At 44.6% G+C, this 18,635-nt stretch overlaps 1 protein-coding gene and 1 long non-coding RNA gene across 2 annotated transcripts in view; one reads left to right on the top strand and one right to left on the bottom strand.

Moving 5' to 3' along the window:
* MXRA5 (matrix remodeling associated 5) overlaps positions 1-7,795 on the bottom strand; it is a 35,545-nt gene extending 27,750 nt beyond the window's left edge. The window contains exons 1-2 of the mRNA XM_007990963.3: positions 7,169-7,795; positions 4,253-4,468 (exon numbers count right to left, since the gene is read on the bottom strand). Of these exons, the coding sequence (XP_007989154.3) occupies positions 4,253-4,468; positions 7,169-7,215 (263 nt within the window). The 5' untranslated portion in view covers positions 7,216-7,795. The remainder of the gene's footprint in view (positions 1-4,252; positions 4,469-7,168) is intronic.
* Positions 7,796-8,011: 216 nt separating this feature from the next.
* On the top strand, positions 8,012-13,109 carry LOC140710804 (uncharacterized). The gene is made up of 3 exons (XR_012091870.1): positions 8,012-8,322; positions 8,705-11,337; positions 12,049-13,109. It is a non-coding gene; the product is annotated as an uncharacterized lncRNA (long non-coding RNA).
* Positions 13,110-18,635: the final 5,526 nt, after the last annotated feature.

Here is an 18,635-nt window from a genome sequence, read left to right as displayed (position 1 = left end):
ATTGATGATAGAGATAGATGATAGGTAGGTAGAGAGATAGATTGACTGATGATAGAGATAGATGATAGGTAGGTAGAGAGATAGATTGATGATAGAGATAGATGATAGGTAGGTAGAGAGATAGATTGATGATAGAGATAGATGATAGGTAGGTAGAGAGATAGATTGATGATAGAGATAGATGATAGGTAGGTAGATAGGTGAGAGGCAGATGCATGACAGATAGATAGATAGATATAGATACAGATATAGGTAGAGAAATAGATTGGTTGATTGATGATAGAGACAGATGATAGGTAGGTAGACAGGTAATAGGCAAATGATAGATAAATAATAGAGAGAGAGAGAGATATTGAGAAAAACATAATGGCTCATACTAAAGCCATGGATAGCTGAATGTCAAATTTAACCTGAGAAATTTGATGACAACTATCAAGGTGGAGAAGAAGGGAAGATAGGAACAAAGGATCAATACTGGTTCATTTCCCTTCACATCTGAATAAATCCCCCTGTTCGGGAAGGCACCCAAAGTCTGGAACGGGCTCCACATCAGCTCAGTAAACCTGTCTGACCCTGTCATCTTCTCCCTGCTTGGTTGTTGTTGTTGTTGTTGTTGTTTGTTTTGTTTGAGACGGAGTCTAGCTCTGTCGCCCAGGCTGGAGTGCAGTGGCGCGATCTCGGCTCACTGCAAGCTCCACCTCCCGGGTTCATGCCATTCTCCTGCCTCAGCCTCCGGAATAGCTGGTACTACAGGCGCCCGCCACCATGCCCAGCTAATTTTTTGTATTTTTTAGTAGAGACGGGGTTTCACCGTGTTACCCAGGATGGTCTCGATCTCTTGACCTCGTGATCCGCCCTCCTTGGCCCCCCAAAGTGCTGGGATTACAGGTGTGAGCCACCGCGCCGGGACCCCCTGCTTGTTTTTACGGGGCATTAGAGAGCTTGTAGATGCAAATGCCAAGGATGCCAGACGTGAGAATGGGGTATATATTCTGGAATAGACAGAAGCCTGGGGAATCACCTGAGTACCCCCTTTCAGAACCCGAGGGTATACATGTCCCCTTTTTGCATCCTTCTAAAAATCAGCAGAGAGTCTGGGAAATGAGCACCACACTCAGGGAACAGAATCTAACTGGAGACTGGGATGACCCTGCATGAAGTGCACTTCCGTGGCTCATTAGCCCTTTGGCTTACATTCCAGACTACCTTCATCACTATTGATTGGCAATCACTGAATGTATAACCAACTCTGTGAAATGTTTATGGCAGACAATATTTGCAAAATTATGTCAAAGGTTCCGGTTAATATCACAAGGCAGAACTTAAAATAAAATAGGCAAGTATGACCCTTGTCGAAGCTGCAGAAAGGCATCATCAAAACCAGTCTTTTAATCAAGAGAAAAAAAATATTTAAGAGTCTGTAAATCCATCTCTAAGTGGATGCTATGTTGTTGGCTCCTGGAAAAAATATTTGGAAAGCAATTTTCAGAAATGCTTTTAGTTTGTCCAAGCAGGAAACAGCAACGCTGACAAAGAACCCTAAAAACAGCTGTGTGGGAATAGAAGGATTCATGAACACTTGGCCAACAATTCCTTATTCCTTGAGAGTCTTATATTTTCTCCAGACTGCTAAAACACAGATCAGTCTCCGAGTTTTATCTGTTAGACATTGCTCTTGCTTCAGTTTTTTCCCCAAAAAGATGCAAGATGCCAGACTCATTCCCTAATTCGAGGTGGATTTTTCTAAAACAATGCTACTATGATATTATTAGTGATTTTTTCAAGTAGTATATTAATTCATGCTACAAATTAAACTAGATGGAGGTAATAGATGTTGATACAGTGAAGTGATTCTCTAGGGTTTTTATATTTTTCTTTTCTTTTTAATATTACTGAAAACTGTCTTTAGATATTACTGGCATCAACAGGAAAAAGAAACATTAACATGTTGGTTTGTCTGTTTTATTCCCATGCTAAAATCAATCTTTATTGTGAGTTGTTTAAAATGAAACCATCAGAAACGGTGTTGTGATTTAGAGGTTAGTTATGTTTTGCTCTCACAAAGTACTTCAGTTTAAAAATGAATGGGAAGAAAAGCATCCCAGAAACTGTAAATGAGATGCAACTTCAGAGGTAATAGTCTTATTGGTGCTATGAGTCTCAAGCCATTAAACAAATCACCTCTTTGGGGAGGGTGCAGGCAGGGACTGTCCCCACCCTCATTTCCAGCCTGATAGCCCCCTTCCCAACATCCAACACAAACACACAAACCTGCTGTGCAGGAAGCACCTCAATATATATATATATTTCTGCATCAGCCCCATGCTTTTTAGAGGGTTCCACCAAGTCCTGGCTGATGGTGCCCCCAGCATGGGACCTGCCAAGGTGCCGGGTTTGAGAGACGAGGTGGCTAATCCCAGCAAGTGGGACCATGTGTTAAAATGGTTCATGTATAAAAAACAATTCCTAGACAGAGCCATTTTGCACTCCAAGGGCAGAAGAAAAAGAAGTTACAGTTAAAGCTCCACTTTCTGTTCTGCAAATATCACATGCGCCATCCCCCAGGATTCAAACAGGCTTTAGCAGACATGAAACCAACAAAAATGCCCACCAATGATAGACTGGATAAAGAAAATGTGGTACATAGACACCATGGAATACTATGCAGCCATAAAAAGGAATGAAATCTTGTCCTTTCCAGGGATATAGATGAAGCTGTAAGCCATCATCCTCAGCAAACTAACAAGGGGAAGAGAAAACCAAACGCTGCATGTTCTCACTCATAAATGGGAGTTGAACATTGAGAACACATGGGCACAGGGAGGGGAACAACACACACTGGGGCCTGCTTGGGGTGGGGGGTGAAGGGAGGGAACATAGAGGATGGGTCAATAGGTGCAGCAAACCACCAGGGCACACATATACCTATGTAACAAACCTGTACACTCTGCACATGTATCTTGGAACTTAAAGTTAAATAAATAAATAAATCAAATGGGCTTTAGCACCTCTTCCTTTTTCTTACTTCCATTACACAAGAAATGTGTCCTGATAAATTACAAGATTGTGAAAAGGGAAGTTGGCTTACATGTTACTATTCCTTCCTCTGGCAACGCCAAGCTGTTTTCCCCAATGAGCTATCATCGTTGTGGTTGGATGTTCAGATGGTCAACTCCTAGAGTCTAACAGCATTTCATTGAGAAACCTATTTAATCGTCTGTTGCCATGGGTTAGGGAAATTATTATCTTATTCCCTCAACATTTTGTTCTCTTGTTCTACCACTGTCAATAGGGAAGTTTCCATTTTACTCCCTCAATGTTTCATTCTGACTCTACCACTGTCAATAGAGAAATTTCCATCTTATTATGTCAATGTTTCATTCTCTTCTTCTACCACTGTCGATAGAGGAGAGTTTTGGTTTTTTTTTTTAACTTTGTTCTATAAGATGTCCAGGTACATTTACAGTTATTTTGCATTGGCTCAAATCTGACCATTTTATTTTTATTAAAACATCTCCATGGTGGATATTTCTCAAACACTAATTTAATCGGTTGTTCTGGGGATAGACGCTAGAAAGTAGCTAATATATTTTGTTGAAGAACTCCAAATGATTGTTGACTATTAAAATTGCAGTTGAGTACCTGTAGATCATAGCAACTAACAGTTAGGTCCACGAAACATTCGTGTGTATAAAATGAAACCAATATATTAAAATTTTACCTGGCACCCCACATCAAAATATGTTTTTAAAAAGATGTTGATATTTTTAATAGCCAAAATCTGCAGGAATTCTTTTACTGCCTCAAAGTCACAATTCTATCATCTACATGACTTATAAAATGGCACAGATGTTCTGCTTATTTTTATTATTCTTAAATCGTTGCTGAAGTCTGTTTAAATCATCTTCATATGTTTAAGTGTGTGTCTCATTCATTCACCTCAACAATGTATTAAAGAAATGGTATCAAGGGAATTTTTCAACAAACTCTAAAGTTGTTTATGCTGCTCGTTGATAGACCTCACAGCAGTGGCAGCTGATGGATATATTCAGATAATCATCGAAAAAGCTGCGTTTAGCATAACTAAAAGGTTTCCTCTCTATTCTGCCCATCTGCAGCTCCATAATTCTCGACAGAGCTACACAGAGGAAATGCACATATGAAGTTAAGTAAATGCACATACAAACATGCAAAACCAGATCAAGACGCACGCACTAACAGTGGAATGGTTCGGGAAGAAGGTGGTACAAACCCCAAATTGATTCTTTCCACGTGTTTAGCAATGCCAGCAGGCACGGAAGCCAGGGATCGGAACGTGCAGTGGACCTCGCTGGGGACATAGCAGGCACAAGGATGCGGGCAGGCCAGCGCCATTCGTGGATGGCCCCAAAGCAGGATCAGCACCACGGAGAGGGCCCCCCAGTGCGCGCGCTTGGGCATCTTGTCGGGGTGCCTGATTCTCGGATACCTGAGGTAGAACAAGGAAAAGAGATGCGCTTATTCACAGGTAGCACCGACTTCCTGTGGGCAATTTTTAAATTTGAATTGTGCATCAGGGTTTCAAGCTTCCCAGGACTTCACACGATGTGTTGTAGTGATGCTTAAACCATGGGAATTGAGAAATATGAAACATGGTTTTTTCTAAACTTTTCACCATTCACTTTAATCATGACTATAGAATATAGTCTTGATTCTTGGCTTGGATACTGTGATTTGGAAATCTATCTTGCACTCTGTAATTGTGGGTATGAAATAGAGAGGAGAGAGCGAGAGAGAGCGAGAGAGAGAAACAAGAAAAAGAGAGGTTTATATTTATGTTTCTATAATAAAAGAAATAATAAAATATTATGTTTCTGCCTCCAACAACGACTGAGCTATTATATATTGCATATATTTGAATTTAAAACTTCCCAAGAAAAGTGTTTATTCGCATTCTTTCCTTTAATGATATTTCTCAAACCTTTAATTCTAGCTTCTTGAAGAGCTTAAAGAGGCATTTGCTAGGAGGATAGTCATCCTGTTATTTCTGGGTTTATTTACTATATTTTATTTATTTATTTATTTATTTGTTTGTTTGTTTGTTTTTCTTGGAAAAGCCAGAGAGTTTTTGTGATGATTTAGAGTTGCTGTTAATCGGGGAGGAAGTTTGGGGGAACCTCTGATCATTCAATAAACAGGAAGGGACTGCTTATGAAATATATTCAGGCAAACAGAAAAAAAAATGGAGTCACTAAAAAATGGAAAAGCTCGGGTAAATGCTAGATTGCATCAGCTACTTCATTTAGAATGGCGGTGATCATTTTCTTCGTGCCCTGGCAATGCCTATGTCATCTAACATTTTTGTCATCTCTTGAATGGCGTTCACTTAAAAATAGTGGCACACATGGAAAGTAAATAGGGATACACAACAAACACGCGCCTGCCCATTCGCCCGGGTTCTGAACGAGCGCGAACTGCTGATTAAAAATTCTAAAATCCAGGCCGGGCTTAGTGGCTCAAGTCTGTCATTCAGCACTTTGGGAGTCCAAGGCGGGCGGATCACCTGAGGTCGGGAGTTCGAGACCAGTCTGACCAACATGGAGAAACCCCGTCTCTACTAAAAATACAAACAAACAAACAAAACAAAATTTAGCCGGGCGTGGTGGCGCATGCCTGAAATCTCAGCTGCCCGGGAAGCTGAGGCAGGAGATTCGCTTGAAGCCGGGAGGCGAAGGTTAAGGTGAACCGAGATCGAGCCATTGCACCCCAGCCTGGGCAACAAGAGCGAAACTCCGTCCCAAAAAATAAAAATAAAAATCTAAAACCCTTCCTATAGAGAGGAGCATCGCAAATCTGTAGCTTTCCCTGCCTTTAAGTGACCTAGAAAAGGTTATCCTCTTAAGCCCGGGGGCGCGTCTCCCTTCAGCTGCCCATAAAGAACTGATTGCACACAGGTAGCTTTGCAAAAAAAAACAATTCCGGGCTCCGCCTCTGAGCGCTGGAACAAACCGGCTCCTGCAGCTCTGCAAAAGTCCTCGGAGTTTCCTCTCTCGCCAGAGCCCGGGCTTTCCCCGCCCCTGCCTGCGCGCCTGACCTCGGCGGTGGGCTGGTTCCAAGGGCAGCCGCGCCAGTCCCCAGCGTCCTGTGCCTGCGGGCCGACTTGGCCCGGGCGTTCCAGAGGACTCTTCAGCCCCAACTCCCTGTCCGGCCTCCCTCCGCCCCCTCCCTGGCACCAACCTCTCGGGAGACCCAGGAAACTCGCCCCCAGACAACCCTAATCCCAGGGACGCGGGGTCTGTTCTCTCCGCCGGGGAGAAAGCGGCCACGCGCCAGTTAGGCCGCCAGAGACGGTCTGCGAATCCCGTCGGGAAGCGGGGGTGGGGGCGTGAGGCCGTCTACTTTCTTTTTGGCCCGGGGCGGACAACCTGGAGTGGCCGGGCGGGCAGCCCTGAGCCTCTGGCCAGCTTCCAGAGTCCGCTGAGTCGCGTCGAGCTGGCTGCGGGGTGAATTACGCGCTTTCCCGGAATGCGGCTGGGGTGGCCCTGCGAGTCCCCGCCGCCCGGGACTCGGACATCAAACCCCTTCTATCTGCGTGATGACCGTCCCGGTTTTTTTGCATGGCTCAGCTCACTCTAGGCGTTGGGTTGTCCCCTTTCCAGGGAAAGCCTGGGTAAGGGTAGGAGGAAAGAGGCGGGGAAGGAGTGGGGCAAGAGAAGAGGGAGAGGAGACTTGAAGTAGCCACAGCCTGAGCAACTTGGAAAGAGGCTCCTCAAGTGCCCTTTCCCCCACCGATTGCAAGAGCAGAGTGGGCTTCACTTAGGAATTCCGTTGGCAGCTTCCCAGAAACGCGGGATGGCGGGGTTGAAGGTCTCCAGAGAGAGCGAGGGATGGGGAGCGCGTTGGGGAGAGGGAGGAAAGGAGGCATGGGATGTCTGGGCTTAATTAGACCTATTCAGTGCATCCTCCTTCAAGATCCGGCTCTCCTCCCTAACTGATCTTTAGTTACTTAAATTTGCAGGAATTCAGGTATCCTGATTTCTTAGCAACTTCAAACAGTGCTGGGGAACGGTGCAACCTACCTGCATGCAGGTCCTTTACCCCCAGTTTTCCCTTGGGTGTCTCAAATCCCTTCACCCCCTGCGGGCAGAAACGGCAGCCCTGGGGCGCCCTGGCCACCCTGGGTTCTCACCTGTCCTTGAGAAGCCGCCGCACACGGGAGCGGTGCGCCGAGAGCATCCACCGAGCTGGGGCGCGCGAGTCACGGCCGGGAGTCTGCCGGGGTCATGCCCTTCCCGGGGCCAGGGGTGAGGCAGCTCGGCTTCTCAGCGCGGCACAGCGAGCCGGCGCCCTTTTATTCCCGGCACTGCAAGGCTTCCCCAAGTCCACGCCTCGGCACACCCCCACCCTGCCCCACCCCGGGGAGACGGGGCGCGGGCCCGAGCCAAGGGACCCTGGCCGCGCCGCTCTGCGCTCAGCCTTCTTCTCGCGTCTTCATTGCGCCTGGGCCCGGGTGGGCATGCCTCGCCCACTCCCGCTGCAAGAAACGCAGGCGGCTCGGGGAAGGAGGGCTCTTTGTCAGAGAGAAGTCTGGAGACCCAGGAGAGAAGGGCTAGATGCAGGGAGCGCGGTGGGAGCCGCAGTTGAGTCCGCGCTTGGAGAGCGCCTAAGCAGCGCTGGGAACGTTTCCGTTCCTTTCAGGAGAGAGAGAAGGAGCAGGGTTTGCGCTTCTCCCGGCCAGACGGCGTTTTCTCTGGCAGCTCTTCCCAGCCCGTGTGCAGGCAGGAGCGGGCTGGCCCCGCCGGCATCCAGCTAGCTGCAGGCAGGGCTGCAACGTGAGAGCCGCCGCCACGCCCTCCCGCCTCTCCGGGACTCCCCGGCGCCCGCCTCCCTCCCCCTGCCAGTCTTCTAGCCTGAAAGGTGGAACGGCTCCCTTCCGGCGTGGGGAGCCTTCGAGGGGCAGGGCGAGGGCTGGGACGTTCGGAGAGTCTGATGGTATTGTCCGGGGAGGGGGCGGAGGGATGGGGGGAGCGACCTGGCGACAAGGCAAAAAGTAGAGGGTGCAGAGGGTAGGTCCCTATTCCAGGAGGCAGAGGAGGAGGGGGAGGCGGTTGTCTGGCTTCCTGGATAAGTCACACCTGGAATGGTGGGGAGAGGTCAGGCGAGGATCTTCAGTCAGCAGAGCCCACCTGGGGTAAAAACATGGAGCTCAGACAGGTGTGCAGGGCCCGGAAAGGCACCATTGCACCAGCTTGTCGCAGGGTGCACCAGCGACTGCTTTTCGTTGTTCCTCTGGTTAGCCGCATTCCTCTCCCTGAACCAGCATTTTGACAACACGTCCTTAGGGTGAGTGTTTGCTTGTTGTGTTCTTTGATCTACAAAAGCCATCTGTGAGCAAAAAATATATATATATATTTTTTTTTTACAAGCCCAGTGGTACCATGTACTTGTACAACACATACTGTCTGCTGAGATGCCCCTGAAGCAGACTGATAGCATGCAGTATGTATGTATGTATGTATGTATGTATGTATGTATGTATGTATTTGAGACGGAGTCTCGCTCTGTTGCCCAGGCTGGAGTGCCAGTGGTGTGATCTCGGCTCACTGTAACCTCTGCCTCCGAGATGCAAGCGATTCTCCCACCTCAGTCCCCCCATGTAGCTGGGACTGGAGGCTTACGCCGCCACGCTGGGCTAACTTTTGTACTTTTTTTTTTTTTTGTACAGACAGGGTCTCACTGCGTCGCTCAGGTTGGACTCGAATTTCTAGCCTCAAGTGATCCACCCACCTCCGCCTCCCAAAGTGCTGGGATTACAGGCATGAGCCACCGAGCCCAGCAGGCATGGAGTTTTTCGAAGGCAATGCATGGAAAAAGTATAATTGAGAAGTGTCTGCTCTTTAGGTTCAGAAGTCCTGCCCTACATCTAGCACTCTGTCAGGGGGCTTTCAGGAGGAAGGAAGGACTAAGCCTAAGAAGTAAGTTGCTTCCCCTGCATGGAGCCTGGACCATCTTAGCTCCTCCAAAGAAACACAACGTCTGGGAATTCCTCACCACCTGCCTCCCATGCCTAGGGTGGCTTCCACAGAGTTGAGAGTCAGGAAACACTGGTTCATAAATGAAAATTCATTCCTTCTCTAGCTTTCATTTTCAGTGTGTGTTGACATAGTTCCAGGGAATAGTCAAATAATACCCTTAGGTAGCCTCTTTCTGGGCATGCCCCAAATCCACTGATTAAATTACAAAACAAAACAGAAAACAACTGTCTCTTGAACATGTCTTTACCTCTGTTAATGATGTTGCCACCCATCTCGTCAGCTAAACTAGAAACTCAAGCCATCGTTGCCTTCTGCCTCTCTTTCATGTCTTCGTCACAGTCAACTGGTTGCCAAGTTTAGATCCTGATGCCTAAGAATCTCTGGGCCCAACGTGCTCTTCTCTCCACCTCTCTCACTGCAGTTGCATGGATATGTCTTAGATTTTGACAACTTCTTCCTCCACCAACTCCTTCTCATTCATCCCTTCCAGGCCATCACTGAGACTTAGAGGGGTGCCATCATCCTCACACCCAAGGCTGAAGTTTTCCATGGATGGCCGGTGCCATGCCCTGTGCTTCCCAGCCTGCCTGTCCCTGGGATCTTCCTTTTGGTGATAGGACTGGCTTGTCAAGATCAGGTAGCACATCCCTGATTTTTGTTGTTGGTTCATGCCACTGTTTTGACAAAGTTCTCCTCAGTCTCCATTGTATAGTATTTCCTTACCTCCGTGCCCATTGCTAATGTGGGCTTTTTCCTGCATTGTGGACAATCACTCACCTTCTTTTTATGCCATCACAGCTTCTTGACACCTGGAGTATAGCACAGAGCTTGGCATACACTAGGTGTTCAATTGAATGAATGAATGTGTGCATGACTGAGGTTGAATTCTGTTAAGAAATGTCTAGATTTGGCCAGGCACAGTGGCTCACGCCTGTAATCCCAGCACTTTGGGAGGCCAAGGCGGGAGGATTGCTTGAGTCCAGGAGTTTGAGACCAGCCTAGGCAACATGGCAAAACTTTATCTCTACAAAAAAAAAAAAAATAGCCAGGCATGGTGGCATATGCCTGTAGTTCCAGCTACACACTGGGGGCTGACAAGGGAGAATTGCTTGAGCCTGAGAGGCAGAGTTTGCAGTGAGCCAAGTTCACACCATTGCATTCCAGTCAAGGTAACAGAGTAAGACCCTGCCTTAAAAAAAAAAAAAAAAGTCCGAATTTCCCTGCAGTAAGGAAATCTGTTTATACTACCTTATCCAGGGGGATTATTATTGGCACATTTAATAGATAGTATCTATTAATACCTCTAAATACTTGTGCTACCTGTACAATCTGCACCCCAAAAGTGGTTTATCGAAGTCTAGTTAAAGGCGTAGATTTACGGAAATGAGATGGTTAACTCAAACATAACGGTTTTAATTCCTTACAAGTGTGAAGTAAATAAAATGCCAAGTCAACTAATTCAATTCTGCTTTGAAAATTTCGTGCATGGGATGAGGGGGAGTGAGCAGTGGAAAGAGACGGCTGAATGGGCGCAGGGTTTTAGCTTGGGGTGACAGAAATATTTCGGAACTACATGTTGGTGATGGTTGCACAACACTGAGGATGTACAAAATGCCATTACATTGTTACTTTAGCATGGTTTGCTTTATGATGTGAATTTCATCTCAATAAATTATTTTTAATAACACACATACTAATAAAAATAAATGCCTAGACTAGAAAAGTCCCAGGGCGTAACTTGCACAATAAATCCACACATAAAGCATTATGGAATCTCGTCATTCCGTCCTTTCTTAAAATAAAATGCATATTTTGCTGCATTTAGTCTTTTTTTGTTTTGATGTTTGTCCTGCTAATGTTGCCTGCTTGCTTGGTTATGTGTTCCTAGAGCAGGGACCATGTTTTATTCATTGTCGAATCCCTTGAAGTGCCAAGAGAGTTCCTTAAATACAGGAGGTTTGGAGTACATGTTGGCTAAATTAAATTCATCTGTTTGCTAATAATTCCACCATGTGGAGGATGAGGAGGGATGATCAAATGACGGGCAGGTCAGTCCTTGTAGCTGCAGAATGTACTTCAAGCAAAAGAATGATACTGAGCTCAGTGATTAACAAAAGGTCAGAGCCTTCCTAATCGCCAAATGCCATGGAACCTGACGGATTGCAGTTTGTTGCAGGATGCACCAGTGAAAGTGACTTTTACCAGCCACTGCTTTTCACTGTTCCTCTGGTTAGCAGCATTTCTCTTCCTGAGCCAGCATTTTGACAACGTGTCCTTATCATCAGCGTTTGCTTGTTTTGTCTTTGATCTGCAAAAGACATCTGTGAGTATAAAAAAAAAAAAAAAAGCTTTTTTTTTTTGACAAGCCTAATGGTACCATTTCCTTGTGTAACCAATCCTGTTTGCTGAGATGCCCCTGAAGCAGGCTGGTGGCATGCCAGTTTTAAAAAGCGATGTGTGGAAAAGACATGATTGAGAAGTGCCTGCCCTTTAAATTCAACCCGCTAGACTCATGCATTCAGAAGGAAATCCAAACAGGTTTGCTAGTTCACTTCCCATTACCCAACCCTGACCCTCCACAGAGACCCTCTTTCCTCTAGAAATGTGGAGATAGGGAAACTTGCAGCCCAGGAGACCCAGGAGGCCCTTACCATGGGGAAGCCATCATCCCTTTGCCTCCGTCATAAGATCTTTAAAATCCACTTTTCTTGCAAGGCTTTAACCAACAGCAGAGCCATAGGTGGTTAAGTCAGACAGATAGTAGAGCTCAAACCACCTCCTCCTACTACTCGCTATTTCTTGGCCAGAGGGCCTAGAACACACTATTCTCCCTTCCTAAAACCAGATTTCTCAGGGGTACAATAAGGATAATTTTACCTCTTGGAGGTGTCGTAAAGACAGAATGCAATGCTGTATAGAGAGAACTGAACATACTACCTGCACCACATCTGTAGTTAATATTTATATATAGGATCCAGTGAACTTACAGTCATTTTTTCAACTTTATTGCTGTGTCTTTCATCTTCCTATCCAGGTTTTACTCCAATGCAGTCTCTAGAGGTGCACTGGCTGTTTTGTGTATGAACTGCAGTTCCTGGCGATTCTGATTTCAATGTGAAAATCTAATATTCTAAAGGACTCTGTGGATCACTATGTAATTTTCTTAACAGGGGTTGTAAAAGTAACTTTCTTAGTCACATGCCTGCAAACCCCACTGCTTCCCAAACTCTGTAATCAGGAGAAGGGCTGACCTAGTGAATACCCTTGGATGACTGGAGGGAAAAAAAATAGTCTACACAGGAAATCTCTACTTCAAACTCATGGGCTTGCATAGCTCAGAAATCCCGGGGGCAGACTAATAGCTAGTGGGGTTGTATCTTTATTTGAGCAGAAACAGACTTTTAGGAATTTTCCATGGGAACTTGCCCTCATCCGTCTAGGGTAAACCTTAAATGAAAATACGGGCTACTGGCCACCTCAATGAAAAGGAGGGAGTATTTTTGTTTTCCTTCTTATACTCTTAGCACAGTCAGGAGGAATACCCTGTTCTGTTGCATGTACTAAAATGTTCCCAGATTTTCTCAACAGCATACTTTAAAATAGAACAGCAGCGTGGAAAATAAGTAAATAAATACAAAGAACATGTCAGAGAAACCCTCTAGATCTCCTGAACACAGTTGAGTTATCTCTGCAAATTAGGCTGGAGAAAATTCTGCTTAGCATGGTGCACATCAGCCTACAGAGAAAACACGTCGTGGAGAAGTGAACTTGCCTGACCCAGCTTGGGCGGACGTGCTGATGGGGATATCTGGGCAAAATGGAAGCTGTTTATCTACTACTGTCTCTTACCGTGACCAGCAGCACCTAGAACATGGAACTCACAGACACAGGCTTCTCCGCTCTGGATCCCTAAAATTTCAATTGGTAGAAAACCTGCTGCAGAAGATGAGATCACGGAAGGTTGTCCCATTCCTCCCCAACCCAGACCACACAGGTCAGTGAATTGCAGACAGGGAAAGGCAAGGAAATGTCAGCAATTATTAATGAATCCCTTCAAAGACCTCAATCCTAGATGGGTAATTCAGCAGAAATCAAGACCTAGCTCACTTTTTTTTTTTTTTTTTTTTTTTTGAGATGAAGTCTTACTCTGTTGTCCAGGCTGGAGTGCAGTGATGGAATCTTGGCACACTGCAACCTCCACCTCCTGGGTTCAGGCGTTTCTCCTGCCTCAGACTCCCGAGTAGCTGGGACTGCAGGTACGCACCACCATGCCTGGCTAATTTTTGTATTTTTAGTAGAGACGGGGTTTCACCATGTTGGCCAGGCTGGTCTCGAATTCCTGACCTCAGGTCATCTATCTGTCTTGCCCTCCCAAAGTGCTGGGATTACAGGCGTGAACCACCACACTCGGCCCATCTCACTTTTCAAAATAAAAATGGCACAGGGTCTCTTTTTCAACGTGAAACTATTCATTTCAGAAAGATGTTCTATAAATGATGAACACTCACAATTCTGGAATTCACACCAAGAGGGAGCCCTAATGAAAACTACGGACTTTGGGTGACTTCGGTGTCTCTGTGTGGGTTCATCTGCTGTAACAAACATCTCACCCTGCTGAGAGATATTGATCATGGAAGAGCGGGTGTGTGTGTAGGAAAGGGATATGTAAAAATTTCTGTGCCTTCTGCTCAATTTTGCAGCTCAGACTGCTCTAAAAATAAAGTCTAGTTTTTAAAAGTCTGTATTTAAAGAGTTGAGACTCTTTCTTTCCCGCGTTCTGTTTTGGCTTACGTTTTTGCTGATTCGTCTTCTTTCAGACAAGCTGCCTCTTGGAATACAAACCAAATGGCTTCTAGGGGATTCCACATGGAAGCTGCCCTAGAAGCTTGTGAGGAAGAAGGAAAGAATGTCACTGAAACTAGTCTGAGCACTAATGGCTGGTGGAGACCTTGCCCTCGAGTGGCATGGTCTAGAAATCTCCTAGGGCAGCGGTCCCTAATGTTTTTGGCACCGGGACCAGTTTCATGAAAGACAGCTTTTCCGTGGAGCAGGATGGGGGTGGGACATATGGTTTTGGGATGATTCAAGCACATTACATTTATTGTGCACTTTATTTATATTATTATTCCACTGTAATATATAATGAAATAATTCTACAACTCACCATCATGTAAAATCCATGGGAGCCCCGTGCTTGTTCTGCTGCAGCTAGACAGTCCCATCTGGGGGTGATGGGATAGACAGTGACAAATCATCAGGCATTAGATTCTCTTAAGGAGCCTGCAACCTAGATCCTTCATATGTGCAGTTCACAATAGGGTTTCTGCTCCAGTAAGAATCTGATGCTGCTGCTGATCTGACAGGAGGTGGAGCTCAGGATGGGAAGCAGCTGTAAACACAGACGAAGCCTCGCTCACTGGCCTGCTGCTCGCCTCCTGCTGTGCAACCTGGTTTCTAACAGGCTGGTAGCAGTCTATGGCCTATGGGGTTGCAAACCCCTATCGTATGACATTCTTCTTACATGTGGATGGATTCCAAGACCCATCTCACTTTTCAAAATAAAAATGGCAAATGGTCTCTCCTTCAGCATGAAACTATTAATTCAGAAAGATGTCCTATAAATAATGAACACTCAGAATTCTATAGGACACTGCGTGAAGTGCTTTCCGTTTTGGTAAGATGTCTCTTTCATGAATTAGAAGAAGCAGCCTTAGTTAACAGACCAGGGGTGACTCACGGAGCAAGTTTTAAGTTATTCTTAAAATACAGAAGAGGAAATTAGTTCTTATACACAGTGACCTTCATGTGTGCCTAATCATGAGACTGAAACATACTGAGATTTACTCGATTTTAAATACAGGTGTGTGTTGTAAGTGGACAAGCTTAGAGATTCACTAAAACTCAAACTAAATTCAAAGGAGCACTAATGTATTTTAAAGAAGTATCAAAACACTTTGGAACATGCACTTTAAAGATATAAATATAACTCTTTTATGAATAAAGTAAAAGAAACAAATAACTCAAACCCGTTAGAAAGCCTGGATGAGAAAATTCAGCTTGTAAATATTGCCCTGAATACCTTACAAAGAAAAAGGCAAATGTAGTATTTAGCTTAAACAGAAACTGTGTGGTTTGGTAATTATTCCTAATTAACCTTCAAACGTGGGCACAATCTGTATGCGTTTCCCAGGACTGCCACACAAACCGCCACTGAGCGTCTTAGGACAACAGAAATGTATGCTCTCCCAGTTCTGGAGGTCAGAAGTCTGAGATCAAGGTGTGGGCAGGGCTGCACCCTCTCTGGAGGCTCTAAGGGAGGATCCTTCCTCCCTCTCCCAGCTCCTGGGGGCTCCAGGCGTTCCTGAGCTTGTGGCCGCATCACTCCAGTCTCCGCCTCTGTCTCCACGAGGCCTTCTCCTTTGTGTCTGCACCATCTCCTCTTCTGTCTCTTAGAAGGACACCTGTCATTGCATTTAGGGTCAATTCCAGGATGATCTCCTCCCAAGATCCTTAACTAAATATTTTTACATCCTCTTTCCCAGAACCTATGAAAATGTTACCTCATATGTCAATAGGGGAATCAAAGTTGGAGGGAAAATGAAGTTTGCTCATCAGCTGATCCTAAAATGAGGAGATTATTCTGGGTTATCCAAGTGGACCCCATGTAATTGCAAGGGCTCTTAAAAGTAGAAGAGGGAGGCAGAAATGGAGGTTAGAATGATGAGATGTGAAACGGTCTCTGCTGGTTGTTGCTGGTTTTGAAGATGAAGGAAGAAACCACATTCCAAGGAATGCAGGCAGCCTCTAGGAGGTACAAACTGCAAGGAAATGGATTCTTTCCTGCATCCTCCAGAAGGAACCAACCTGGCTGACACTTTGATTTCAGCCCCAGGAGACTCATTTAGGACTTCTGATTTCTAGAACTGCATGTGAATAAATGTGCATTGTTTTCAACCAGTGTTTTTGGTATTTGTTTTAGCAGCCACAGGAAACTCATACAGAGCTTTTGCACAGGGTCTACCATCTCTCCTGATAATTGACACGTGATTTGTGAGCTGACTCCCTGGACAGGCGTGTGGTTGCTGAAGGGAAGATTTGACACTTCTTAAATTACCAAATCCACTACTCCTCTGGTAAGGAACTAGAGGAAAGAACCAAGAACCAACACATGAAGGTAGGTTTTGCTTTGTTTTTATTATTATGTTATATTGTATTTTTATTATAAGGCAGAGTATTTTACCCATGGGTTTTTATCTTGAAAATTATTAGACATGATCAATTATTAATATTATCTTATCTGATAATATAATTATTAATAGTTTATCTAATAATATAATATCTTATCTAATGACATTAGATAAGACTAAATTATTATAAGATAATTGTTTATGATCAGTCTTTCCTCATTTATTTCTCAGGCATAATCATTGTAAAGATAGGCATAAGTATGAGTGTTATTCTTTCATTATTTAAAATATTTTAATTGGCACACAACTATATGTATTAATAAATGATTTGCTATATATAAAAATTCTGAGAAATTAAAAGAAATTCCTAAAGGCTACTTTGTGTTTAAGACTGGAAGAAGAGAGAGGCGATAGACAAAAAAGCTTAGTACTGAATTTTTTTTCTTTTTTTTTTTACTCTAAGCATTTTTGGTTTTATACCCAAAAGGGGGATTTGTCTGATTTAGAAAGAATGTCTTCTGATTTTTATGTTTAAAAGGACCACTGAATGTTTTATTGCCTTGACGTTTAAACTTAAAGCCATTAAGGAATATGAGGTTAACCTAGTTAAACTCCTAAAAGACCAAGGCGCATTGTGCTTTTCATCTCCTGGTTTTTCTTTTTTTCTTCTTTTACTCTGAAATAATCTTTTTTAGGGGGAGATTGAGTCTTGCTCTATTGCCCAGGCTGGAGTGCAGTGGTGTGATCTCAGCTCACTGCAACTTCCACCTCCCGAGTTCAAGCTATTCTCCTGCCTCAGCCTCCCAAGCAGTTGGGACTATACGCATGCACCACCACACTCGGCTAATTTTTGTATTTTTAGTAGAGACAGGGTTTCATCATATTGGTCAGGCTGGTCTTGAACTCCTGACCTCGTGATCTGCCCACCTCGGCCTCCCAAAGTGCTGGGATTACAGGCGTGAGTGACCGCACCTGGCCGAAATAATCTTTTAAAAAGAAATACTACTCGTTTAAATAAAATGTGTCTGAAGTTTAGTAATTCCATGAGTTTCTCTTTCTATTTTGGGGTAAAACTCATATAACATAAAATGGACTATTTTAACCATTTTGAAGTATGATTCAGTGGCATTTAGTGCAGTGGTCCCCAACCTTTTTGGCACCAGGGACTGGTTTAGTGGAAGACAATTGTTCCAAGGACGGTGGTGGTGGGGTTGAGGAGGTTGGTTCCAGGATAATTCGAGTATGTTACATTTATTGTGCACTTTATTTCTATTATTATTCCATTGTAATATATAAGGAAATCATTCTACAACTCACCATCATGTGGAATAGGTGGGAGCACTGAGCTTGTTTTCCTACAAGACAGTGCCATCCGGGGGTGACGGGAGACAGTGACAGATCATCAGGCCTTAGATTCTCATAAGGAGCATGCAACCTAGATCCCTCACACGCTCAGTTCACAGTAGGGTTTGCTCTCCTATGAGAATCTAATACCACCACTGATCTGACAGGAGGTGGAGCTCAGGTGGTAATGTGAGCCATGGGGAGCAGCTGTAAATAGGCATGAAGCTTTGCTCACTCACCTGCCTCTCACCTCCTGCTGTGTGGCCTGGTTCCTAATAAGCCATGGACAGGAGTCGGTCCATGGGCTAGGGGTTAGAAACCCCTGCTATAGTGCATTCACAATATTATGCAATTATCATCACTATCTAGTTCCTAAACATTTTACACATCCCAAAAGGAAACCCTATGTCCATTAAGCAGTCACTCTCCATTCTCCTTTTCTCCTAGTCCCTGGAAACCAATTATTTTCTGTTTTCTGTCCATAGATTTAGCTATTCTTGAAATTTAATATAAATGGAATGATAGAATATGTGGTCTTTTGTGACTGGCTTCTTTTACTGAGCATGGTGTTTTCAAGGTTCACACATATAGTAGCCTGTATTAGACCTTCATTCCATTTCATGAATGAATCATATTAGACTGTAGGAATTGAACATATTGAACATATTTTGTTTATTCCTTGATCATTGGATGAATAGGTAAAATTATATGTCACGCTGTTTTTTTTTTTTTTTTTTTTTTTATTTGAGACGGAGTTTCACTGTCACCCAGGCTGGAGTGCAGTGGCGCCATCTTGGCTCACTGCAACCTCTACCTCCCAGGCTCAAGCGATTCTCCTGCCTTAGCCTCCTGAGTAGCTGGGACTACAGGCACGTGCCATCACTTCCGGCTAATTTTTTGTATTTTTAGTAGAGACAGGGTTTCACCATGTTGGCCAGGCTGGTCTTAACTCATGACCTCAAGTGATCCCTCTGTCTCAGCCTCCCAAAGTGCTGGGATTACAGGCATGAGCCACCATACCCAGCCTGTAATGTTTTTTAGTAAAGAACCAAATATGTTAGCATCCATTTTCAATCTAGTGAAATAGGCA

Source organism: Chlorocebus sabaeus, chromosome X (genome assembly GCF_047675955.1).
Source record: "Chlorocebus sabaeus isolate Y175 chromosome X, mChlSab1.0.hap1, whole genome shotgun sequence".
Classification (NCBI taxonomy): Eukaryota; Metazoa; Chordata; class Mammalia; order Primates; family Cercopithecidae; genus Chlorocebus; species Chlorocebus sabaeus.
This window is presented reverse-complemented; position numbering and strand designations above follow the sequence as displayed.